This window comes from Octopus bimaculoides, chromosome 2 (genome assembly GCF_046866305.1).
Source record: "Octopus bimaculoides isolate indiv1 chromosome 2, ASM4686630v1, whole genome shotgun sequence".
Taxonomy (NCBI): Eukaryota; Metazoa; Mollusca; class Cephalopoda; order Octopoda; family Octopodidae; genus Octopus; species Octopus bimaculoides.
This window is the reverse complement of record NC_142929.1, coordinates 130,200,086-130,227,883: the sequence shown is the minus strand read 5'-3', so window position 1 is coordinate 130,227,883 and position 27,798 is coordinate 130,200,086. Positions and strand designations below refer to the sequence as shown.

At 28.8% G+C, this 27,798-nt stretch overlaps 1 protein-coding gene across 1 annotated transcript in view; it reads left to right on the top strand.

Annotated features, from left to right (window-relative positions):
* The window catches only part of LOC106877301 (uncharacterized), a 449,889-nt gene that overhangs the window by 269,223 nt on the left and 152,868 nt on the right, over nt 1-27,798 (top strand). Inside the window, exons 118-136 of the mRNA XM_089338059.1 lie at nt 702-816; nt 2,169-2,341; nt 2,794-2,905; nt 3,068-3,294; nt 3,760-4,045; nt 4,956-5,121; nt 5,499-5,693; nt 6,121-6,379; nt 7,305-7,571; nt 8,590-8,859; nt 14,272-14,550; nt 15,482-15,751; nt 15,989-16,255; nt 16,862-17,128; nt 17,796-18,062; nt 23,528-23,794; nt 24,663-24,932; nt 25,045-25,329; nt 26,083-26,379. Of these exons, the coding sequence (XP_089194185.1) occupies nt 702-816; nt 2,169-2,341; nt 2,794-2,905; nt 3,068-3,294; nt 3,760-4,045; nt 4,956-5,121; nt 5,499-5,693; nt 6,121-6,379; nt 7,305-7,571; nt 8,590-8,859; nt 14,272-14,550; nt 15,482-15,751; nt 15,989-16,255; nt 16,862-17,128; nt 17,796-18,062; nt 23,528-23,794; nt 24,663-24,932; nt 25,045-25,329; nt 26,083-26,379 (4,539 nt within the window). The remainder of the gene's footprint in view (nt 1-701; nt 817-2,168; nt 2,342-2,793; nt 2,906-3,067; nt 3,295-3,759; nt 4,046-4,955; nt 5,122-5,498; nt 5,694-6,120; nt 6,380-7,304; nt 7,572-8,589; nt 8,860-14,271; nt 14,551-15,481; nt 15,752-15,988; nt 16,256-16,861; nt 17,129-17,795; nt 18,063-23,527; nt 23,795-24,662; nt 24,933-25,044; nt 25,330-26,082; nt 26,380-27,798) is intronic.

Sequence of the window (27,798 nt, the reverse complement as noted above, 5' to 3'; positions counted from 1 at the left end):
ATCTAGTTCTATGCAAAAGTGAAACAAAATAAAACCTCTATATTTTGTTTTTGATATTTATGAATTAATGGCAGATAAACTTAATTCTGACATACAAGTATAGCTGTATAGGTGCAGGTACGACTGTGCATGATTAGGAAGTTCAGTTCTTAATCATGTTGCTTTGTGTTCCATTTCAATGTGTAGCACCACAAGCAAGAGCGTTTTGTTATCACTTCAGGTCAACCAAAGCCTTGTGAATGGATTTGGTAGATAGAAACTCTGTGCATGTGTGTTTGTATCTCCTTATCTTGACATCACATGATAGTTGTGAATGAGTGTCACCATCATACAAATGGATCATTCATTTCCAATCTTCCATGGAAACATGTCTTGTCATAAAGAAATATTACCTTGCTTGGAAACAAGTGAGGGTTGGTGACAGGAAGAGCACCCAGCTGTAGAGAGTCTACTTCAGTAAATTAATTCTGACTCAAGCAAAACTATGGACATTAAAACAAAGATAACGATGATAACAATGATGGTTGTGATAGCAATGATATTGACAATGTTTATGATGATAATAATGATGATGATGATAAGGCTGATGATACAAGTTGCCTAGAAATTTATTTTTCAAAGCGATATTTGATAATTCTTTACTTTTTTATAGACTAGGTAAGACTTTTTTTCAATAGATTCTTTTCTTTTGGACATTTCAGAAAAGAAAGAAACACCCAAGTTTATCAAAAAGCTTGAAAATTATGAAATTGATGAATTAGAAACTTTCAGCATGGAAGTTATTGTAAGCGGCAAACCTAAGCCTAATGTTGTCTGGTTAGTAGTAAATATTATTCCTTTTGCTTTGATTATTGCATATTTATATAATGGTTATATAATTAAGATATAATATTTAAAAAGAAGAGGCAAAAATAGAAAACCATGTGTTTACTTTATGTTTCTCTTTTTTTCTTCATCTCTGGTCTCTTTACTTAATATATATAATTTAATCTAAATGAAATTGATGCATATATAATTTGATCATAAGTACCAGCGTGGCTGTGTGGTTTAGAAGCTTGCCTTGCACTGAAACTATGTGGGCAAGGGTCTTCTACTATAGTCCTGGGGCAACCAGTGCTTTGTGAGTGAATTTGGTAGATGAAAACTTTATGTACCTTTGTGCCTGTGTTTGTCCCTGCCTTCTTGCTTAGCAACCGATGTTGGTTTGTCTCTGTTCCTATAACTTAGAAGTTCAGCTAAGGAAATTAATAGAATAAGTACGAGACTTTAAAAAAGCATAAGTACTGCAGTTGATTTGGTTGACTAAAACCATTCAAGGTAGTGCCCCAGCATGGCTACCGTCTAATGACTGAAACAAGTAAAACATAAAATTTGTAGTGGAGAGACAAGACCAGTATGTCACCAGTTTTATATGCCTTGACGATGTGATTCTAATCCTTTTATATTCCAAGTTCACATTCTTTTGCAATCCACATTGCCTTTCTCTCTCCCACCATTGAAGTTGATTACAATGGCTTCATCACTAACTCAGAATTTGTAACTTAATGCCAAAGTTAGAAATCCTTATTGCTGATGAATTATATTGTTCATGCTACAGATATCAATTGGCATAACATGTTTCTGTTTTAATATTCAAATGCAAGAGTTCCAGTTAAATGCTAGGGTTGTTTTAGTTGCTTGTATCTCCTCCAAATTTGTAGACTTGTTCTAATTTTAGAAATCAATATTTAAATAACACTTTAACCCCCTTGATAACTAAATCCACCTGAGACTGACTGTTATATGATACAAACTTCCTGTTTTAAAGTGATCTAAGTTAAAATATTGCATCAAAATTTTATGTTAATTTGGATCCCAGACACCTGCTTAATAACGCCAAAAATATTTTGCTAAATGTTTCCTTATTTTCAAAATTAATTGAAACAGAGGCAGTGTATTCCGAGTTAGAATTAACTTTATAATTTTTCCTTTCTACTTCCTGAAGAATTTTGTACATTTTAGTTGCCATTAGAATGTATTACAGGTACATATTATCATTCAACAAATAAACAATTTATTTGTAATTAGAAATTTAAAATAATAATTATTATCTAAATGTCAAATTAAAATTTTATTTTCATTGGCTTAATGTAAAATTTTAATATTTATGATGTTTTCTTACATTAAAGGCTCAAAGGCAATAAAGAATTGACTGAAGATGACAACATAAAGTTTTTGGTTGAAGATGATAAGCATACATTGCAATTTAAGTATGTTTCTACAGATGATGCCGGACTGTTTACTGCTCGAGCTGTAAATTCTGCTGGTCAAATGGCTTGTAATGGCCGTTTGAAAGTTATCCGTAAGATTTTGTTTTTTGATTTTATAATATTTTGGAAGATTTCCTTGTATCAAGTAATACAAAACTTAACATGTTGCCTAATGAATAAAGATAATGTGAATAAAGAAGAGAATATCTGAACATATCTTGCTTAATTTGTGGAGTTGGCATATTTTTCAAATTCAAATTATTTTAGGTTTGAGGAAAAACTTAACTTTAACACCAAAACAATAGTTTATCAAAAACAATAGTAACTAAAAGACATTCAGTTTAAAAGATTATTGAATCATTAAATAAATATCTGAATATATGTTCAGATTATGGTTTACTTTTACAATACATTGTATTCTGTATAACTGTTTCTTTTCTGCATATATAGTTGCTCTTTTGGCTGTGATTTAGTTTTGAAAAAGTATACATTACTTTAGTATAATTTTGTCAATTATTTCTATATAATAAATTTATATTAACAGCTGTTAAGAAGCCATCCTTTGTCAAGAAACCAGTTGATAAATTGGTACCTGAAAATGGTTCAGTTACATTTGAATGTAAAGTCAGTGGACAACCATCGCCTACTGTTACTTGGTTAGTATATAATATATTTGAAAATATTTCTAACCATTTTAGAATTTATATAAATGTATTTGTTATCAAGTTTTGCATGAAAATATATTTTTAAATAAAAGCATTCTCTTCATTTATTCATTTATTTTTTATGGTACTAATGTATAATTATGTTATCTTTAGGTACATCAATGATATGGAACTCAAAGAAAGTGACATTATTCATTTTGATTCTCCAAAGAAAGATGAATATACTCTTACCATTGATAAAGCTAGCCCTGAATTGAAAGGAAAACTGAAAGCTGTTGCAACCAATAGAGGAGGAGATGCTTCTGCTGAAGCCAAGATTGATATTAGAGGCAGAGCACCAGAGTTCATTGAAGTACCTCAGAAATGTACAATTTTGGAAGGTAATCATTATTAACATCATTTAATATCAATGTTTCATGCTGGGAAGGGTTGAACAGTTTGACAGGATTTGATGGGCTCAAGAACAGTGTCTTCTTTGGCATGGTTTCTATGGCTGGATGCCTTCCTAATGCCAACTATTTCACAATGTACACTGGGTGCTTCTTTCATGCAACCAAACCTAGTGAGGTCATCATGCATTTTGCAAGACAATAAACCCATATGCTTGCAGATAAGAGGTAAAAGTATGAAAGAAAGGATCAGGGAAGAACATGTTTCTTGTTGTAGAGAAGTTAGACAACTGTTTACATATTAGTAAAGAGAAACCTTATTTGTATTTGAAATAAATTTATTGATTAAAACGAAGAAAAGGCAAATATTTATTCTCATAAATTCAAATTTATTACAACTGTTTCTACTTTAGAATTACATGTATATTTTATATTCTATAAATTTCTTAATTTAAGATGGTACCACAGAATTCCGTTGCAAGATTGCTGGTGAACCTAAACCAACAATTGAGTGGTCTAAAGGAAAATGGATGAAACTTCAAGATGGTGGACGTATTAAAATCTATTATGATGAAAAAACAGGAGAAGAGGTTATGAAGATGGAAAAAACCAAAACTGGAGATGCAGGTACTTACACTGTAACATTAACCAATGAGCATGGAACAGAATCTGCACCAGCAACTCTTATTGTAACAGACAAGGAAGAGGAGGAAACAGATTGGAAGGCCGGCTTAAAACACAGGTAAAATTATTGAAGCTGTAAATATTTATTTCTTTGTATGGTTTTTCTTTCATAATAGGAAATAGAACTGCTCTGTGCATGTACATTTACACACATGCCCCCACACACATACATGCATCTATATGCATATATACATACATGTATTTATCTATCTATCTATCTATTTATTTATCTATCTATCTATCTATCTATCTATCTATCTATCTATCTATCTATCTATCTATCTATCTATCTATCTATCTATCTATCTATATAAGAGGTATTGGTATCCAGAAGACCCAAGATGGCAGGTAAGGCTATGTAAGTGCTACGGAAGGACCGTAGTTAGACTCTTGGTTTGATAGTAATACGAATGAGGAGCTTAATGTGGGTCTTGTGTGAGCATGTATATGCTAAATAAAATGAGACAACAAAATCAAGGCTGTGTGGAATTTTACACAGCACTTTCTATACAGCACTTTCCTTGGACAATGGAATTGCAACTGTAACATCCTACATATATTTTTACTTTTATTCTCTTATTTCCCTTTATACTTCCTATATCTATCTTTTACCAAAATAATTCCTTATATTGAACTCTACTATTTCCCTCTATTTAACTCTCTCATATCATCTCTGATAAAGGGATATCCCTAATATCCCAGAAACAGCTGTAAGACTAACTTTCTCTTTATGAATGTCCTAAAAATTCCACATGGCCTTGGCTTTGTTATCTTATTTCATTTAACACACACACACACACACACACACATATTTATTTATTTATTTACATAATCATTAAAAATTCAAAATTTATTACTGAATCTGAGAAAAACATTTATAGAATTAAGTTTGATGATCATAGAAACTAACTAGCATAGAGAATAAATATTTCATAAAAATTTATAATATTAAAACCTGTTTTATGTAGGGAGCAAGAAGAACGAGAAATTGAAGAAGATGCTGGCTTTGATATTAACCTTCGTAAGGTTGAACTGGAAGAACAAGAGCTGACTAAAACTGATACCACCAAACGTACTATGGAAATTGAAGCAGATGAAGTAACATATGATCTAAAGAAGAGAGATATGCCTGAAGTAAGTAGAATTTTTATATATCTTACTGAGTGAAGATTGTATTTTATTTATTGAAGGATGTCTATTTATATTTTTTGTTAGATGTGCTAACTCTAAAAATCAGTATATAAATGAAGCATATTTAATACTACATACATAGTTAAATTTTATAATATCAAGGTGATATCAAAGTATAAAATATCATTAAGCCCATTAAAATATTATCTTTGAAATTAATATTGAAATGATTATTTAGTTTCTGGATGTTATTTTTTGTTTATAATAACAAGATGTTAATATTATGATTAAGGTTTTTACATTTTAATTTTAAGATTTAAATTTTAAATACATGTTTTTACGCTTTTATTTTCATTATGTTTATGTATTTTTGTTTTTAGTTGGATGAATTCAAAGACAAAACATATGATATTGAAAAACGTGAAGACATTGAGTTAGCTAAAGTAGATAAGAAACCTGGAAAGGATGAAAAAGAGAAAGATAAAAAGAAACCTGAAGACAAATATGCAAAGAAACCAAAAGAAAAAGATGCTGCTACCATAGAAGAGGGTGGTTTCAAGACTGTCAAGAAAACGGTGAGAAAAATGATAAATTTGTTAGAAAGAGTAATTGAGAATTTTTTAGTGGAAACATCAAAAATATTAGCAATATTTGAAACTTTCTTACCATTATCATAAATGTAAAATATCTAAAACATACAAGAACTTCATCAAATTCATACACGTTTTACTTATTTCCTCTGGGAGATTTTCCATAAATTATGAAAACCATGTTTCTTATAAAGTAATGAATAATGCTATAAAGGTTTGAAGGTGTAGAAAAAAATGTTTGATTATAAATTAATTCTATTTGGAAGAAAATAATGTTAGATAGATGAGTAACATAAGTGTAAAAATTGTTCAATCTTTTATTATGTATTATTATAATTTATTGGTGTGATGATTGAAATTGATATTCTTATCAAACATTGTGATTGCATTTACATATTTATTTCAAATTCAGTGGAAATGGGTGAGACCATTAGAAAATGTGGAAGTAAAAGAACGAGAATGCGCAACATTCGAATGCGAACTATTTGTTGCTGATGTAATTGTGTCTTGGAAAATACATGATGAAGAAATTGAGGCTAGTCCTAAATATAACTTCAAAGCTAATGGAAAAGTTCATACTATGGTTATTTCCAAATGCCGTCCAAAAGATGAAGGTGCTGTGTCTTGCGCCTATGGCAGTATTAAGACTGAAGCCAAATTGTCCGTAGAACGTAAGTAGAGATATTTAAATTACTTATCTTTCTCAATTCAAGTTGACTTAATATATAATCATATTTTAAAGCAGGTGTAGATACATGAGATTTTGAAATATATATTTTTCGATTGTATTCATTTTTTATAGCCAGCTACTCTGCTGTAGAAATATGTCTTATCCAAAGAATTGGGTCATTCACTGTAATATAGTTTGAACTAAACTGTAATATGACTTTGAACACACATACACACACACACACATTTGTATGATGTGAGTTTGGGAATCTGTGTGTGTATTTGTATGTCTGTGTTTGTGTTCATGTATGGGTACACAAACAAAAGATAAGTGCTCATTATATGTATTTGCTTATTCATAGATTTGATAAACAAAAATGTTTGTGTGTGTGAGTATATATATATGTGCCACTCCATTGGTTACGATGACGGGAGTTCCAGTTGAACAGATCAACAGAACGGCCTGCTTGTGAAATTAACATGTAAGTGGCTGAGCACTCCACAGACATGTGTACCCTTAATGTAGTTCTTGGGGAGATTCAGCGTGAAATAGAGTGTGACAAGTCTGGCCCTTTGAAATATAGGTACAGCAGAAACAGGAAGAAAGAGTGAGAGATTTAGGTATTCTCACTCAATAAACACTCACAATAACCGGCCTGGGAATTGAAACCACAGTCCTATGACCATTAGTCTGCTGCCCTAACCACTGGGCCATATTGCCCCTCCACATATATATTATATACACACACACTCACACACACACAAACACACACACACACACACACACACACACACACACACACACACAGATATATACATTCATTCTAGAGAGATACTGTATGTTTGATAACAATTTATGCATTGAAATAATCTGAATAAAATTCTTTTAAAACAGTTTTAATTTATGCCTTAATTCTTCTTTTGCAGCTGTTCCTCCTGATTTTGTTGATGTCATTAAAGATTTAACTGTTCCTGAAAAAGGTGAAGCTGTTTTCCAATGCAAAACAAATGACGATGAAGCTGAAATTGAATGGTTCTTAGATGGTAAACCTGTATCTAAGAACACTAGGTATAAAATTGAGTGGAATCGTTTCACTCATACCCTTACCATTAAGAACGTCGTTCCAACTGATGAGTGTGAAGTAACTGCAAAATTGCTTGAAAAAGAATGCCGAGCTAAGTTAACAGTTACAGGTAAGAAATATAATTTCAGGTTTCTTTCAATAAACATCTCTATAGAATGTCATATAAAACTTATTTTCAGACTGCAAGTTTGAGCTAGAATGACAAATTACAATTTTATAGAAGTCATTTAGATTTTGATTTGGTTACAATCAAATTTTTCAATGCAAATAAAATGTATTGTGAAAAAATTTTTTTTAGTTTATCAAGTATTTGTTTTAATACAGTTCACTTTAAGACAGAAATATATTAGAAATAGCTTTATGAATCTGCTTCATTTACACAACACAATGAGGTAGGCTGAAAAACAATTTATTTTATATTGTGTAATAAAGTTGTTGATACAGGTGAGTAATATAGATTTTATGTGATCTCCTTTACAATACTAACCTACTTTCATCAAATGCAACATTCATCCGTGCTGTCAATTAAACCATTACTTGCAATGGTTTACTGATATGCAAGAATGAATGTTGCATAACCACTTTTAACATCATTAGTTTATTATTTACTAATTATTTTACTAATATCGATATCTAAAAGCCATAAACATCGAAGTTTAAGGTTATTGAACCTCAGGACCAATCAGGTGTCAGCTGGAAAGACTGTCAGGGAACCGAGGGTTATCATTACATTTTCATATTCAAAGTCCACTGGAAGGAAATATTAATAAGTGTTTCATTTCTATGTAATTTATATTCATGATTATATATTTATGTTTAGAAATGAATATACTTATTGTAAATATCATTTATATTATTATTTCATATTTTTTTATTCCTTCCTGTGGCAAAAAATGAAATGGATTCAGTATATTGGTATCATTAGAAACATTGTTTCAGTCAGATTGTTGAAAAATTTTTATAGTAAATTTTTACTATAAAAATTATGAAAAAAAAAAAAAATTTCAAATCAACTTAAAATATTTTCATGCCCAAAATATTGAATCCAATTCATTTTCTATATGTACCCTCTTTTCAATGTTCTGATAATTCAGCAGTTTATTAACAATAATTTTAAATCTTCCCAGCATTACCTGCTAAGTTTGTTCAGAAGATTCGAGATAAAAGTGTTAAAGAACTTGGCAGAACAGAGTTTTCATGTGAAGTATCTAGACCTGGAGCTCCTGTCAAATGGTTTATAGGTGGAAAGGAAATCAGCAGCGATGATGATCGTTATGAAATAGTTGCAAAGGGAACAATTCATAAATTGATCATAAAAGAAGCAAAGTTCAGTGATGCTGGTACAGTATTGGCATGTGTTGATAATGATAAGACATCTGCTAAATTGAAAGTCGAAGGTGAGGAACAAAATATATCTAATTGCATGTTTCTATTTTTCTATACCACTTTATATCTTTTCAAAAATATCAAGTTACTATTTTCTGTTGTTCAAATTAGTATGTACTAATTTATGTGTTTATATTTTTATTACCATAAAACGAAGGTGCTTTTATGATTGTCATAAAATACTTGCTTAGATACTTAATTTATTTTTTTAGATATTTTTTTTTTGCATATATGCTAATTAGGAAGAAGGAATTTGCACTTTGCTATTGTACTAAATTTGCTATATAATAATTTGCTTCACTTAAATTTAATGCATTTTTTCCTTTATAAACCAAAAGTTCTGTTGGTTTTTGTTTTCACTTAGCCAGTTTACTTTACAATAATAGAGAGAAGTAACCATATTTTTCATTTTCTTCTTTGCATTTAAATTTACATATAATAGTTCAAATTTCCTTTACTGCAAAGGAATATAAAGAAATAATTGGAAGAAATCTGTCTTATTCCATAATTTTTATCATATTTGATTGAAACACTGTTGATGTTAACATTATTGACAAAAACTATATTATATATTCAAACTACGATGAAAGTAAACAAAGTTTGCTTTGGAAGTATTGAGATGTATTGAAAGACACAGATAGCAAAACATGGATATTTTATCCTGTTCCTGCTATTCTGTTAGCAATGTTCTGCATTTGAGAATAAATTATTTCCTTATCTGTATCTTTATATTGTATATATATTATATATTTTGATACATTAACTCAAGTATTTCTTAAAGATGAATGAAATATATTGTTTTTCTTTTAATCAATATAAAACCATAATGTAAATAATTAATAAGTATGAATTAGTTTTACTTGCTTCATATAATATGTGAGAATAGTGTGGGTGCAGGAAAACAGAGCAATTATCTGTGACCATTTCAATATAACTGACTCTTTAATTTTAGATTTGTTAATTAAAAATATTTTCATATAACTTTATGATAATAATTCTAAAGAATAATTATTGTGCAATGTCTAAAAGTAAAATGTCAAATTAAAAAAATAAAAAGCAAGTTTTTCTGCCATCACTGTTTTGCGGTGGTAACATTCAGAAAGTTAAAGCTAATCATAACATATTCTTGTTATGAAAGTAAAAGTATCACTATATATAATACACTATTGACAGGTATTATTTGCTTATAACAATATACAATCTGAGTGTATATTTATATATTTTTTAAAGTTATAGTAATATTATGATCAAACTCTTCTGGTCAACTATACTTTTTTTAATATTATTAGACATCATAGTCATTACAGACTTTCAAGTGAAACTTAAAGCACAAAACTTTGGACTGACTTATGGTCATTTCAGGTTTAGTTTCTCTTCAGTGAGAGATTATGAATATTTTTATATTTTTCACAATTAATTTATAGTAATGATATAAAATACACTACTGAAAATGTATATGTCTATATTGTATATTTCATAGTAATGATATTAAATATACTGTTAAAAATTTATATATATATATATATATATATATGTATATATATATATATATCGTTGCTATTATGTTAAACTTGTATGTTCAATATTTAATTTTTCTTGCAATAGCAAGTTCTTTTGGTCAAACTATCGTATCTCCAGCTGCTTCAGATGCCAAGATACGAAAATTGTCAAAGTGTAGTGCAACAGTTTAGTATTTTTTAAACATGTAGTAAATCCCACATATGACAGTTTTGCAAAAATATTTCTGACTGAAAATATCAGACATGCATGGAATTACACTTTTATGCACCCAATGAAGTATTATTGTAAGCTGAAACAGTTGCTAATATAAAAAGAAATGGAATGGTAAAACTATTTTTTCATTTTCTGAAAAAGCAACGTTTTGGACTTATGATACTTTTGCATAATAGCAACGATATAATTTCATATTCAATACATTCAATATCAAGCAATTACATTGTCCTTAAAGTTAGTTACAATGTATGTTATTAAATTTTTATTTTAATTTAGTAATACTATGACAGTGATGAAAATGTTTATCCACATTATTTAATAATTATCTACTACAAAGGTATTTCTTAAATTAATGGGCCTCACAGAAATGAGGTGCCTGAGTTCCTTTCAAGCTTTGGGCCTCATGGAGGCAAAGTGGCTGAGTTCCTTTTGAGTGTTGGGAAGCAAGGTAATTGAGTTCCTTTTGAGTGGTCCTCATGGAGGTGAGGTGGCTGAGTTCCTTTTGAGCATTGGGTCTCATGGAGGCAAAGTGGCCAAGGTCCTTTCAAGTGTTGGGCCTCATGGAGGCAATGACCAAGACCTTTGGCTTTATGTCATGCTTGAGAAGAAGACTCATCAAGCCAAGCAAAATCCCAGCCATGGCAGATACTGGTGTCATGCATCTGGCACCGGTGCTGGTGGCATGTAAAAACACCCATTACACTCTCAGAGTAGTTGGCAGTAGGAAGGGTGTCCAACCATATAAAACCAGGCCAAATCAGACTGGATCCTGGCACAGCCTTCCATCGTGCCAGCCCAGTCAAATTGTCCAACTCATGCCAGCATTGACAACGGACGTTAAATGACATTTTATGATTTTCTTGCTTTTACTTCACAATTAATTGTGATTTATAGTAAATTAAAATTTACTGAATTGATTTGGCTTATGTATTTGTTAAAATCACTACTGTTTTAGTTTTCACTATAGCTCTTACATGTTCTACAAAAATATCATTATATGGATATGAGAAGTAAAATATTAAAGTTAATGATGATGTAAATAACTTATATTTCTATTTTTATATCCGAATAAATAAAGAAAGTATAGTAAAACAATTTTTAAATAAACATTTATTTAGCTCATTCAATTCTTCGCAAAACATATTTAGCTATCAAGATTTACTTTTCTTTATGAAAACTAGGTATTAAAATAGTTTTGCAAACATCAAAATGAAATTTATAAATATGGCATTTGTTGATACTTTAAAGATGGAAAAATTATATTGCTCTAATATATTTTAGCTTGAATTATGCTTTTGCATTTTACATATGTATTGTGTTTGACATATTACAATCATTTAGGTCTTAACATTTGATGTGACTTTTCCCACATACATTTATTTTGCGTATTGATCAAAGCAAAGAGTATTCAATAGATACAGGAGTAGACATTAAAGTTTTCATCAACCAGGCATCCTTCATATAGCATTTAACAGAGAAAGTTTTCTTTAGAAAAAGTGTCGTATTAAGTGACCTTATATTATTGTATTTCTCTGGAATATTAGTGAGGGCTTTGTCTCATTATTATAAATCATCGATTAGAATTTGTTTTCACAATAGTATTTCATTATGATTTCCAATTAATACATTTAATATATTTAAATGCTGCATCAAGATATATTTTTCAACTGAACAGAGTTAGCACAACTTCTGATTGTGTAACACAAGGTTTTCTCACTAATTAAGCATTCACTAAATGTGTCTTAAGTTCTGTACATTCTGTATCCACATATATATATATATTTTGATAAAGCTGAGGTATTTCTGTTTTCCTCATACCTGATGATAAATTTAAGCTTAAGAAAACCACTCATAAATCTGCCTTAGCTTTTTCTGAAATCATTTCTTTCTGTTCAGTTATTTTGCAGTATATATCATTTATGATTTTAATATCAATAGTTTATATGACAGAGATAAATCAATGTTCCCTTTGTTCTCTTTAAAGTATTAAGATATTTCAAAGAACTATTTTCTTTTCTTTGTGCTTTTATCAACACAATAGCAATAAAAGTAATATTCAGAAAATTAAATGATTTTAATATGTCAATGCCTGTTTCATTTCAATGTTTTTAGAGCTTTTTTTTTATCTTTCAAGAATTTTGAATGTTTTTTTTCTTTTGTATTTGTAAATTGTTATAGTTTTAATACATACATTGTTGAACTTATTGAAAATCATTCATTAAGTTTGTGCATTTATGTATTGAAAGTTAATGCTAATACTAATATTTAAGAAAAGCAGTTAAATATTAAAAAATTAAAATTCATAATTAAAATGCAAAGTTCAAGGATTAAAAGAGAAGCTTTCAGTCATGTTAGTTTATCTTAGTGTTAGTTAAATCAAACCTGTTGCGACCATTGAAAGTAACTGAACATTAATTTAAAAATCTTAAATACTGTCATCACTAAATAAGAAAAGAACATATAACCATTACTTAAATCTAAATTTCATAATAGAAAAAATTGTTTCAAGAATAGCTAATTGAGGAGAAAAATAATGATACTTGATTTCTTTATTTGGACCTGAATTTTAGATAATATACTATCAAAATCTAGATTAGGCTTTTCTTGGTTTTATCTTCTATAGAATGAAAAAAAATAACACAATAATGTACAAATATTAAATTTATTATATAAAATATCATTGTTGTTATACCTTAAGGATAATTAGAATAAGTATCTAACCAAACCTAAAGAGTGTGTAATATTTTGCTTAAAAACATTACAAGAGTCCATCCATCTATCCATTTTCTATGCGTTCTATTCCTGGAAAGATCAGAGGGCTGCAGTTCCCAGGCACCTCCTCCATAGGGCCCTATCAGAAGCGCCTATAATCAAACTTTCCTGGTGGATTCCCAGGTGTGACCAATTGTGACTATGGATATTATCCAACCATCTCACTCATAGTCTATCCCTAGTTTGAATAATTTCATGAATTATAAAGCATTATTCTATTAATTTTAAAAACATTGAATTAATGAATACTTAATCCCCTCTTCTTTTGTGTTTTAATATTAAAACAAATATTTCCCTATAGGTTATTTATATTTTATAAACAGGATTATAAGTATGAAAATAAATGTACATTTACATTTTTATCTAAAAGTGTGTGTATAAGGCTGAATTGTTGGCACACCAGATAGAATACCTTGAGATATTCATTTTGGCTTTCTATGCTTTGGTTTCAAATCTTACTAAAGTCAATATCATCTTCTGTCCTTTTGGAAGTGGTAAATGAAGTACCTGTGCAGTACATGTGTTGGCTCTCTTCACACTCTTCCTCCTTCCAGCCATGTGTATGAAATCAACATTGTGGGCTAAAAATTTGTTATACCTATTATTAAAGCCTTTCATGAGCTTAGGAGATTTAATAGAATAGAACCTATAATTACATCTAAAGGCAATTAAATATGGAGAGAAATATTTGTTACATTGATCAATATAACTTTTCCCCAAATATTTTTATAATATTCAACTGCTTTTCTTAATTGCTGCTAAATAGTAAGAAATTATTTTAGGGCATTTTTCAATCAGCAAAATTGATTGTATTTTATTATTTGATTTATTTAACTAATGCATAAAGCTTTTATCAAATGCACATATCTGAGGATCTGTACCTCTTTTTCAATTATACTAACATCAATTTATTCCAGACACACCTTTGGTATTCATTAAAGAATTGAATAATGTGGTTGTCTATGAGAAACAAGAATTGTTTACTCTTGATGTTACAATATCTAAGCCTCAACCCAAAGTGACATGGTATTTTAAAAATAAAGAAATCATGAATGATAAGAGACATGAAATTAAGTGCACGAATAAAGAGAAAACTGCTTTTGAACTCGTTATTTACAATGTTGAACTTTCTGATGATGGATTATATAGTTGCAAGGCTGGCAAATTATCAACACAAGGAGTTGTTACTGTTAAGGGTAATATTAAATGTTTTCCAAGGGTGATGATAAATACCTTAAATATGATGTATGCCTTGCACTGATAGCTGATATTGTGAAGCATGCTAATTTTCCTAACTAAATTTCTAAATTTCATTTTCCCATCTGTATCATTTTATATATCATGAATGCATGCTTCTGCAGTACTAATTTTCAGCAGAAAATTCTCAAGCTAAATATATTTTCTTTCCAAATTTCACGTATATCTCTACCCTTTGCACAAAATTGTCACAAATATTCAAACTTATCTCTCAAATCCTATAAGTTTACTTACAAAACAATTCACAATTTCCAATATTTTCCATTCCTGTCTTACCAATTAGTGTGTTTTACTTTAATGAAAGGTGCCATGTGAATCCAATGGCACATTCCCCTGTCACCACTTGAGTTTTACTATAAATGTTGATGCATGGTCTCCTATCATAATGTATAATGTATAAATAATATTTTTATATCTATTTGCAGTAGTTTATCAAAATGTGTGATTTTGTTTTATTTGTACATTTTTTTAATTAGAAAGAAGTACTCTTTCATTGAAAACATAATAATATTAAATCTTTGAATTTAGAATTTCATGTAATAAACCTTATAATAGTCATCAGTTAAGTGTCTAGTTATAAATAAAATCATTAATTTGTTGAATTCCTAAAATAGAGTCTACTATGACATTAATAATGCTATTCATTTATTTAACTATAATTTTTATTATAGCAAATTTCAAAATATATTTGAATATTTTATTTCATTCTCTGTATTTGCACAAGAATAGTAATTTCATTTTCTGAAAATATATATAAACTGTAATGAGAAAGATTATAGTGTATATACAATTAAGTTTATGAGTTCTTTGAAATATATACAATAAATACATTTCTAATATTTCTTTTTGTATTCAAATTTTTTTGTGCAGAAGAAGAACTTGTATTCACCACTGACATGGAGGATAAGACAATCAAAGAAACTGAGTCAGCTGAGTTTACTTGTGAGTTAAACAAACCTAACAAAAAGGTTCAATGGATGAAGAATAAGAAGACTCTTAAATCAAGTCACCGTATTACTATGTCTACAGACAAGTGCATCCAGAAATTAACTATTACAGATGCTGTTATGGATGATCAAGAAGAATATACATGTGTCTTACCAAATGGAAATGAAGTGTCTGCTAAATTGACAGTCATAGGTAAATTTAGATAGCTATGATAAAAATTTGATAATTGAATTCTTTTAATATTGAAGTACATTTTTTACATTATATAATTAAATTTTTTGTACCTCAACATTCATTTTCTTTTGAACATACCATATAATGATGCCTTAATCTTATTTGTATTTCTTTCTTGTAGATGCATTTTAATATTCTTATTTTAAAATAAGCATAATTTTTCTCTATTCATTAAAAAATATTATTTTTTTGCAGAACTTCCAGCAACATTTAAAACAAATCTGAAGGATGTAACTGTGAAAGAAAAGCAAACTGCTACCTTGAAATGCGAATTAACAAAGGAAAATGCAACTGTTAAATGGTTGAAGAATGGAAAAGAAATCACACCGAGTGATCATTTTGAAATTATCACTGATGGTTTCCAACAGAAGCTTATAATACATGATACCACACTAGATGACAAAGCAGAATATACCTGTGTTTGTGGGGATGTTTCAACTAAAGCTACCTTGACTATTGAAGGTACTATTAATTGTATTATTTAATGATGATTTTAGAAGTTGAAAACATTAAAAACTATGTGAAAAATTGTTCTATAGATTACGTTTAATATGCAATTTCATAAGTGTTAAAATATAACAAAAGCCCTAATATTTAAAACCATCTCTATTATTTAAAGGGATTTGTTGTATGGAATATTTTAACGCAAACATGATATAATAATAATTTCTCTGAAAGCTAATAGCATTGAGTTAGAAGGAAATACAAATAATTTTTATTGCTTATGTTAGGTGAAAGTTGAATAGTTTTCCTTATAAAATATATATATATATAAAATTTATATATAAGTTCTTAAAGCAATCATAGTCTTAACATTCATGTAGTTGCATTAATATATTTACTCTGAAGAATAAAGTTTAGAACGATGTTATCTTAATAAACATCTGAAACCAACGAGTAACTCAGGTTAAAACTATCATTTATCATTCATCATGTATAGTAAACCATCAGTTATGATTCTATCATATCTTGTCCTGCAATTAAGACATCTATTTCTGCCTGAAATAATCATTCTCAGTAGTTTCAATGTTTGCAACTTTTACAATTTGATGCTTTTCTTATTTTTAGAACTTCCTGCTGCATTCAAGAAACCGTTGAATGATGTTCATGTGACTGAAAAACAAGAAGCTATATTAGAGTGCCAGGTTACAAAACCAAATGCCACCATTATATGGAAAAAAGATGGCAAAGAGATTAAACCTAGTGACAAAATCAAATTTGTCTCTGATGGTTCTACTCGCCAAATTATTTTTACTGAAGCAGCTCTAATGGATGAAGCTGATTATTCTTGTTGTATTGGGGATGTGGAGACTACAGCCACTCTCTTTGTGGATGGTAATTTCATTTGATCTAAAATTGCAAATATTTTCCTAGCTTCTTAAATATTAGAAGATATCAAAATATTGCTAATATTTAATAAGAAACTATTTTTTTTGTAATATTTATATCTATAGGATATTTGTATGAATGTCTGTGTGTTTGTATGTGTTATGAATGTACAATATACATAATACATTAACATCTTAAGCTAGCATACATCACCTTATTCTTCTACACTAACCATATTGTTCTGAACAGTCAATCGCTTAGTTCATCCAATGACTGCTGTTACACTATTTTTATTTTCAAATTTCTCATATAACTATCTCATAGCCTCTTCCATAAACAATACCCAGAAAAAATCAATAAGTACATTTTTGTTCTAGTGGTCCATGATTGTGCAATATGAAATTATATTACAAATAGGTTACAATTTATCTATATTTGTGCATCAAAATGAAGTATTATGTTATGGGTAACACTAATTATCAGAAATCAAGTTTGTCTTTAATCATTCAAATATTATTCTTATTTTGACATGGTTTATTTTGTTTTATTAGTTGTTGTTGGCTCTATTATACATTTTCCTAACATTTCTCAATATATATTTTTTTAAAAAGTGAAGTTTTTAAAAATAAAATTTGTTCTTTGATAATAGTGAGTTCTTTTAAAAATTTTGCAGAAGAACCAGTTCAGTTCCTGAAACCACTTAAAGATATCAAAATTATGGAGAAAGAGAAAGCTGTCATGGAATGTGAAATTAACAAACCAAATAAAAAGGCAGTTTGGAAGTTTGAAAAAGAAATCTTTAGTGGTAGTGAACGAGTTGAACTTGTTGTGGATGGTTGTGTTCACAGAATGATCATTGAACCCTCTGAACTTGATGATGAAGGGGAGTATACTATTGTGGTGGATGGTGTAAAAAGCTCTGCAATTCTAACGGTTGATGGTAGGTTATTCATATTTATATTATTTTTGTTACCTAACTTGTTACATATCTAAACAAATTATTCATTCTTTTTTTTATTGTGTATTGATTATTTCGCTTTATATTATGTATTTTTGGCTTACAGCACAGTTTTGATAATTGTTAGTAGTAAGATTGCAAAGAAAATTCTTTCATTGAAAATATTTTGTTGTGTATTGTTTCATAACAGATAAACATTATGAAAACTGTTTCTTTCTCATCATTGACATTAATATTATTGTTATGAATCAACCAGTCACTTCACTACTATCATCTTTACTACCTTCATCACCACCATCACCACCACTGTCATTACCACCACCATCATCATCAGTACCAGCACCACTATTTTAACAATTCATGCTACTATGGTCAGATTGGCTTTCTTAACACTAGTTGATTAGTTCAGAAAAGGAAGGTGTATAGAAATAGTTATATACTGTAAGCTGAATTTGTTTTTTTAAAAATTAATGTTGAGGTTATAAATGCTTTCAAATGAGATTTATTTGTCATTTTTACATTTAGAAAAATGTAATGATTTTAATTCAACACACCTTAAAATAATGTTATAATTTGTGAATAACATTTGTAATATCAGCAATTTAATTAGTTTAATTTTCTTTAAATATTTTTGAAATTAAACTATGTGCAGTTTAATTTAGATTTACATTGGTTGGGTAACGAGTATCAAGAACCTTGCTGAACAAATGCAAAAATCCAATATCTTTGATATCAGGTGCAACAGGCATGGCTGTGTGATAGGAAGCTTGCTTTGCAGTCTTATAGTATCAACTTCAGTCTCATTGCACAACACCTTGGGCAATTGTCTTCTGCCTTAGCCCCAGGCCAACCAATGCTGTGGAAATTTTATAGACAGAAACTATATGGAAGCCCATCATATATATGTATACATACATATGTATGTGTGTATATCAGTGTTTTCTGTCTGTGTTTGACCTTCCCACCTCTTGATAACCAGTGTTGGTTTACTTACATCCCTGTAAATTAGTGGTTCAGAAAAGGAGACTGACAGAATAAATACCAGACTTAAAAAAAAAAAAAAAAACAAGTACTGAGGTCAATTTGATTGACTAAAACTCTTCAAGGGTTTTAGTACCCCGTTATGGTATCAGCTTACTGACTGAAACCAGTAACAGATAATGAAAGATGTCTTTCACTCACACGCTCTTGCAATTGAGGATTATAATTTTATTTGGTTTTCTTCAAATTATTTAAACTCTAATCATATTTTTTGTTGATCATTGCTTCATTAGTTTATTTCTTACCAGTTTTATTTTCTAAACACAGCAACATACAAAGAAATACAAATCACTTTGCCACAAATATCAATTGTTATTTTTTCAGAAGATGGTCAAGATGTTGGCCATAATAGGCACCAAAATATTGACTATCCAGTTAAAGATGATATTCAACAAAGGAAAGGCCATAGCAAAGATAATGTCAATGAGTTTGATCTAAATCATAGTGGCTATCACGTTGATCAACAAATAAGCAAATCCACTGACTTGGAGTCTAATCTTGAGGCTCAACAAAAAATTAGTAGAGAAGTTGACCAAAAGATCAGATTCAAAGTCAAGAAAGACTCTGATCAAAAGGCCAGTTCTGAGGCTGAAATTGCAAATGCTACAGATAGAGAAATTAGTCTCACAACTGACCAGAACTTTGATCAGGATGTTGACAAAAAGGTCATCCCTGAAATTGATCAAGTTACTAATTTGGTTGATCAAAAGATGTCTAAAGGTTACAATAAAAAAGACCATCTTGACATCAACCAAACAGGTCTGTCAGAACTCTCAAAAGATACAAGTAGAAATGTTGATGCTCCTTGTGATTTTGTTAGAAGATCTGAAGAGAATGAAATGCTGAATATTGATTCAGATGAGGTTGATCATAAACTTAAATCAAATAAAACTAGGATTTGTCATAAAGCTAATGATGTTACAGAATCTGATTTTTATCAAATAGAAGGTAGCAAAGCTAGTTATCACTTGAGTTCTGAAGGAAGACCTAAAGAATATTTTGAATCTGGTAATAAAGCTATTTTAAGAGATGGTGAAAATCTAGACGACAAATTAGATCGGAAAATACGAAAAGCAAATGAAAGAGACTATAGTTTAAAAGATACTAATAAACTTGATCAAGGGGATGACTGGCCAGTTGACAATAAAGCTAAACAAGCAGTTGAGCAACATATTAGCCATGACATTAAAATTGATCAATTTAATGATCATTACATTGGCCAAAGTGCAGAATATGGCCAAAGTGCAGAATATGGCCAAAGAGCAGGATATGGCCAAAGTGCAGAATATGGCCAAAGTGCAGAATATGGCCAAAGTGCAGAATATGGCCAAAGAGCAGGATATGGCCAAAACAGTAATCAAGATGCCAAACATGGCTTACAATGGATTGACAAAAGTATTATTTTCTGTTATTTTTACATTAACTTCCACTGTTTTGTATTTGAATTTCAGAAATAATTAGTATTAAGTATCTTTATTAATGAAATAATATGTAGATACTAACCTTCATGCATTTTGATAACATTTTAACACTGTATTTAAATATCACATTGCATTGTTTCATAATTCCATCTCATGAAATATCTTTTCTTCATATTTGTATAGTTAATTAGTTACATGTGAATTAGGAGGAGAAAGATAAACTACTTTAATTATTGTCTAAACGTATACAGCTAAACTGTATTATTTTCAACAACTGTTAATACACATATTTAACTTTACTCATCTCATCATTACCTAAAAGTGTTCTTGTCAATCACCATTATTAATATAATTTTGAACCTATAGCATATATTAAATATATTACTGATATATATATATATATTACTGATATATAATTATAAAATCTGGTAATTAGTCATATATTAATTAATATCGATTAATTATCAGGAGGCCAGCACATCTAAAGAATCAAAGAGATTCAGAAATATTATCTGCAATCTCAGGGGATTAAGGTACATTTTTCAAAAAATAACGTCGACCACTAACGTGGACAATTAATGCGCTAGAAATAGATCACATCTTGTGTCTATTAAGACCTAAATTGTTCTCAACATGAAATATAGCAGCATACCAAAAACGTGAGTGGGCAAGACATTTAAAATCACCTAAAAAAGCATTATTAAACAGGAACTAGTTTCAGATTTAACAAATTCTTACCATTTGTCTATTCCTCATCAGCCTGATTTGTAATTTAGCCGTAATCATCAGAATCGTATACAGAGTTGCCCACCGCCATTGGTGCGCGTGCATATGGTTCTGCTAATTACAGCTTAATAGTAAAATTCAAAAGTCTTCATTTTGGCGCGCTAATTCCAGGAATATATCCGCAGAAAATATTTACTGCGTCTTATATATTCAGTATGAGAACATGGGCAATGGGTAAAATATTATTATAAAATCTGGTAATTAGTCATATGTTAATTAATATCGATTAATTATCAGGAGGCCAGCACATCTAAAGAATCAAAGAGATTCAGAAACATTATCTGCAATCTCAGGGGATTAAGGTACATTTTTCAAAAAATAACGTCGACCACTAACGTGGACAATTAATGCGCTAGAAATAGATCACATCTTGTGTCTATTAAGACCTAAATTGTTCTCAACATGAAATATAGTAGCATACCAAAAACGTGAGCGGGCAAGACATTTAAAATCACCTAAAAAAAGCATTATTAAACAGGAACTAGTTTCGGATTTCTAGCGCATTAATTGTCCATGTTAGTGGTCGACATTATTACTGATATATATATATATATATATATATATATATATATATATATATATATATATATATATATATATATATATATGTATATATATGTATATATATATATATATATGTATATATATATATATATATATATATATATATATATATATATATGTATATGTATATATATATATATGTATATATATATATATATATATATGTATATATATATATATATATATGTATATATATATATATGTATATATATATATATATGTATATATATATATATATATATATATATATATATATATATATATATATATATATATATATATATATATATATATATATATATATATATGTATATATATATATATGTATATATATATATATGTATATATATATATATATATATATATATGTATATATATATATATATATGTATATATATATATATATATATATATATGTATATATATATATATATATATATATATATATATATATACACACACACAGTTGTTCCCTATTTGGCATATTTCAAGGAAAGATTTTTTTTATCATCGCTAAACACAGAAGTAGTTTCCTTTGTTTTTCAACTGAATTTTCTTTAAGTTTTCTTCCAAATCCTCAAAACACAAGAAAGCATTAAATTCAAATAATTATTGTATTAAAATAAAAATATATCAATAAACTCTGATATAATAGAATATATAATATGCTATAATAGACTAATGTATGATCCGAGTAGTTTGGTATAAATGTCTGTAAAGAAGAGCAGTTATTGTACCAGCAATTCTTTTTCTTTAATTTCTGATTTGTTGTTTAATTCATTTTTGTTAGTCCTGTCAATTGAAATTTATTCTTGTTATCTGATTTTGGTTAATTTCTAGAAGCTGTATTCATAACTATCATGTAGCTATCCTCATTATAAATCATGGAATTTATGAGATAATGAAAATAAGGAAATGTATATACTTGTGTATTATTAATACAACTGATCCCACGAATATCCTAAGACTGAAATATAAAATCATCAATGTTTTAGTAATATTCTGGTAGATGTGCATGCTGGTATATATTTAGAGATTCCCATTCTTCAATTATATAAACTTCCTCAATAATTATTTTGACACTAAATAAAAGGAATGAAATAATCAATTGAATGTAAGGAATTATGCTTACATTGATCTATAGAATTAGTCTTTCTCTCTGTTGCTCTTTTACCCTGTCTTTTCCTTTCTCACTCTTTTCTCTCATTCCTTCTTCCCTCTACTCTTTTCCCTCTCTAACATTGTCTTGCTGTCTCCCTCATACACACACACACTCATTCTTCTCTCTAATTTTGTCCCTCTCTCTTGCTTTAGGAACTACATTAGTTCTTAAAACTTAATATTACGCATGTTTCTAGTGATTTATATTATTAATTACTTTGATTATGCTTTAGAATTATTTTGTTGTCATACTGTCATTTATTTTATCACCAAGTTCATTATCTTTATGATTCTATTAATTCAACTAGACTTTTTTTTCTAGTCTGAAGATAAATATTTGAATAAGTTTAATAAAATTATTAATTTATATTTTAATTTTTAAGCATTAAAATTAGATTCCTACTATATAGACTAAGTATTAACTACAACTTTCCATTAAACTTTCTAAATATAAATTGCAATTTTATTTTCCAGAAGAGCCATTAGAATTTTTGAGTCCTCTAAAAGACCAAGAGGTTATGGAAAATGATGACATTCTCTTGGTATGCGAGGTATCCAAACCAAATGTGACTGGTTGTTGGATGAAAGCAGGAAAAGTTATTGAAAAGGACTCGCATTTCAACTTCACAGTTGAAGAAAAGAAACATACTTTAATTGTGCAAAAAGCACAGCTTGATGATGAAGCAAATTATGAAGTCAAAATAATGAATAAATCCACAAAAGCTTTTGTAAAAGTGAAAGGTAAGTCACAGTAACTTATTAATTAGGTTTGATTTTTCTACAACACCTTTGATTGTTATATTTCTGTCGAAATATTCTGCCTTTGTTTCAATTAATTTTGAAAATACTGGAGAATTTAGTAAAATAACTTTATCATTATTAAGCTAGTATTTGGATCATAAACTATGAAATCCTACCAGAAGATTATAATTTAATTTTGAAACAAGAATTTTATGTCATAGAACCAAAGGCAGGTTGATAGCAAAAGGGTTAGATCATAGCCAAGTAAATAGAATGCCTCTTAGTTGAAGCATTTCAAAATACAGATTGAGACTTCTTTTTGATTTAGTATTGTTAAACTTAGCTGATTCATTCTTACAATTTTCTATGTTGTTTCTAATGCAAAATTCCTAATAGTGTATTTGTTGTTTTATTAGAGGATGATTAAGAATCTATAAGTAAATAATTACATATAGAAATTGGACATAAATATGCTATCATAATTAATTTTTCTATTTTTATGATAAGTAATATTTTATTTCAATCTAGTGGTTTATTATTGTTTAATTAGTTTCCACAAACTGCTATTTAGTACCTTTCCACTTTCCTGGTACTCCTAATTTTTACATTAACTTTATTTGTAAATTGAATTATAGAATACATATTTTGTTGGAGAAGAATTTGGAAATATGTATTACATATATAAAACATATATGATACATATTTTATATGTATTGCACATATAAAGTATGTATCATGCACATATAAAACCATATAAAAAATAACCCCAATAAACTTAGAGATGCATTTTCTCATAATCTAATTTTGCAAAATAAACAAAGTAAACAAGATCTGATAAGTCTGTAACAAATTCTTCATTATTTTACAGAGGGTGAAGTCAAATTCATCAAAGAACTTGAAGATCAAACCGTTGAAAAGATTCCTGGTGAAGCCACTTTCACATGTGAGATAAATCGTCCTAATTTGAAAGCTCAATGGTTCTGTAAGGGCAAACCTATTACACCAAATAAAAAATATGAAATTGTTGTTGAAGGCTGTGTGCACAAATTAATCATAAAGGGTGTGAAACCTGAAGATGTTGCTGACTATAGCATGACTGTTAAAGACAAAACTACAAAAGCTGCTCTATCTGTTGAAGGTAAAATTGATATTATCAAATTTAATAAAACCATATTTCATGTAAAATACACTTAAATGATATTTTTCCCTATGTTGATGGAAAAATAATAATGTATTTCTTCTGCTTCTAGTTGCTCCTGAGTACACTTTGGCTGATAAATACAAGGAAGTTATTACTATTAAAGCTGGTGAAAATACATCTGTCTCAATACCATTTTCTGGCTTTCCTATTCCGAAAGCCACTTGGCTCCATAATGATAGTGAACTTGATAAAACAAGGATACTGGTTGACTCTTCTGCAGATGTTACCAAGATAAATTTCAAAAATGTTAAAAGGTCAGATTCTGGTGAATACAAACTCTGCTTAGAGAATTCTGCTGGAAAAGTTGATGTCACTATTACATTAAAGGTTCTAGGTAACTATCTAACATATTATTTACAATATTTATTGTTGTTTGTGACAAAGTTTGGCAACAAGACATTTATATTTATTTACTTAAATATAAAAAATGTCTTTTAATGCTTAAAGTTTAATGCTTCAAATACTGATTTAACTGCAATCAATGCTTTAACTTTGACATTCTTGATATATACAGTGACATTTGAATTTCTAAATTGTGTGTTCATACTTTGGAGCTTCATCATATTTTGTTTGAAAAGCACTTTTATTGCCTTTAACATTAAGAAGTATATTCATTCAATATGTTGATAAAACTTAATATTTTGAAGTGATTTAATGGCTTATATACATTGAAAACAATTGCAATTATAATACATTACTATAGGCAACACAAAATACAAATACATTTTATTTCTTTGCTTTTACTTAACTAATGACTTTGTAATGATATTGGGCAATTTATTGCATGTCTTACTGCTTATTTTCACTTATTTACAACAATTTTATTACACCTAAGAACGTTTTTGATCACCTATTATTTTATAACAAAATGAATTAAGAAATATTTACTTTCATCAAAATGTATCAATATTCAAGTCATTGATTAAAAAAAAATAATTCATTAAGAAAAGCTTTGCAACATTAACAAATTATCTTGCATGGATTTGGTTTATTATTTAACTTGTATCATATTAGCTATTTTACACAGAAGGTTATATGACTGAATTTAGAATTTAGACATTAGTTAGATAATTGGTCTATATTTTAGACAAGCCAGGTCCAGTCCGTGACCTTCAAGTCAAAGATGTGTTGGCTGAATACATGACACTAACATGGCAAGTTCCTGAAGATAATGGAGGTAGTTCAATCACTGCTTATATTGTTGAAAAGAGAGAAGAAAATCGACGAATGTGGCAAGAAGCAGGTGAATCAGTAATATTGGAACATGTTGTAGAAAATCTTCGAGAAGGAAACAAATATCTCTTTCAAGTTGCTGCTAAAAATAAGTATGGTATTGGAGATTTCGTCGAAATTCCTGAGCCTGTTCTTGCAAGGCATCCATTTGGTATGTAGATCAAATATATAGATAAAATTTTATCATTATTATCTCAAATATATTTTCTAATTTGCTTTGATATGCTCGCTTCTTTAACAATCTGCTTCACTAATTACTCTAAAACTTATGTGTATATAAACATGTGTATGAATGTGTTTATGCAAATTTCTGTGTGATTTGCAAGGAGCATTCAATTCAATTTATAAAGAAAAAACATTTACTTTGATCTACTGGATTTAAATTACTGAAAATTATGTAGCTTAAGTCATTATTAAATTAGAATGTGTTAAATATCAAAACACAATTGGATATAGCTCTATGGTTCAGAAGTTTACACCTATGCAGTTTTCAATTTTATGCCACTGTGTGACACTTTGGGCTAATGTCTTCTATGACAGTCCCAAGTTAATCAACACCTGATGAATAAAACTTAATAAATGGAGACTCTGCAGAAGATTGTTGTGTGTGAATGGATATATGTGTGTGTGCTTGCACGCATATATATATATATATATATACACTGCATGAGTCAAAGTACTAGTGTTGATATATCCACAAATATTCATTGAACATGCTGTGCCAGAATGGACATTGTCCAATGACTAATAATAGTAAAAGAAAAGGAAGAAAATTATTGCTATTTAAAAATAAAATACTTGTAATGAATTTTGTTGTGTCTTGGGTAAGTCATTATGCCAATAATAATAACACATGCATAGGTTCGATTCCACTTCTTTATTGTTCGTCAACTAGGTAAATATTTAAGCAGCTAACTAATTGTTCATTAGTCAAGGTTCTTTTGTTGCTGTTCATGACCTTTTCAGTGACTTAGTGACTTCCCCTCTTGTTCTAAGATTGCAACAGCAGAACTTTGATTAACAAACAGCCAACAGATTGTTTTACCTGCACATTAAACAAATGGTCATTAAAATATTTAACTAATTGACTAACAATAAAGAAGTGGTATTGGACCTGTGCATGTGTTATTATTGATGTAATTACTCTCTCAAGACACAACAAAATTTGTTTCAACACAAATTCACAAGAAGAATCTTAAAAACCAATTACAAAAACAAAATTTGTAATGAAAATGTAGATATTATTTAAATTTGCAAATTATATTTTTTCTTGTTATTCTATGTTATTTTATGTCTTTAATATAAAATGCTTTTCATTTAAGACTACAACAGGGATATTTTAATCGTTTCTAATTTAAAAATCTTATTCAAAAACTAGCTTCACAAGTGTTATTACATGCAGCTAGTTTTAGAATCTGCACCTCAGTACAATGGTAGATTTGACAGATGCATTTAAAAGCTCTTGCCTGAGATGCATTTAAAAGCTGAGTACAGGAGAAGCTTTGCATGATTATTTTCAAGTGATCAATAATAATACTTAATACTGCAAAATAATGAAATACATCGTTAA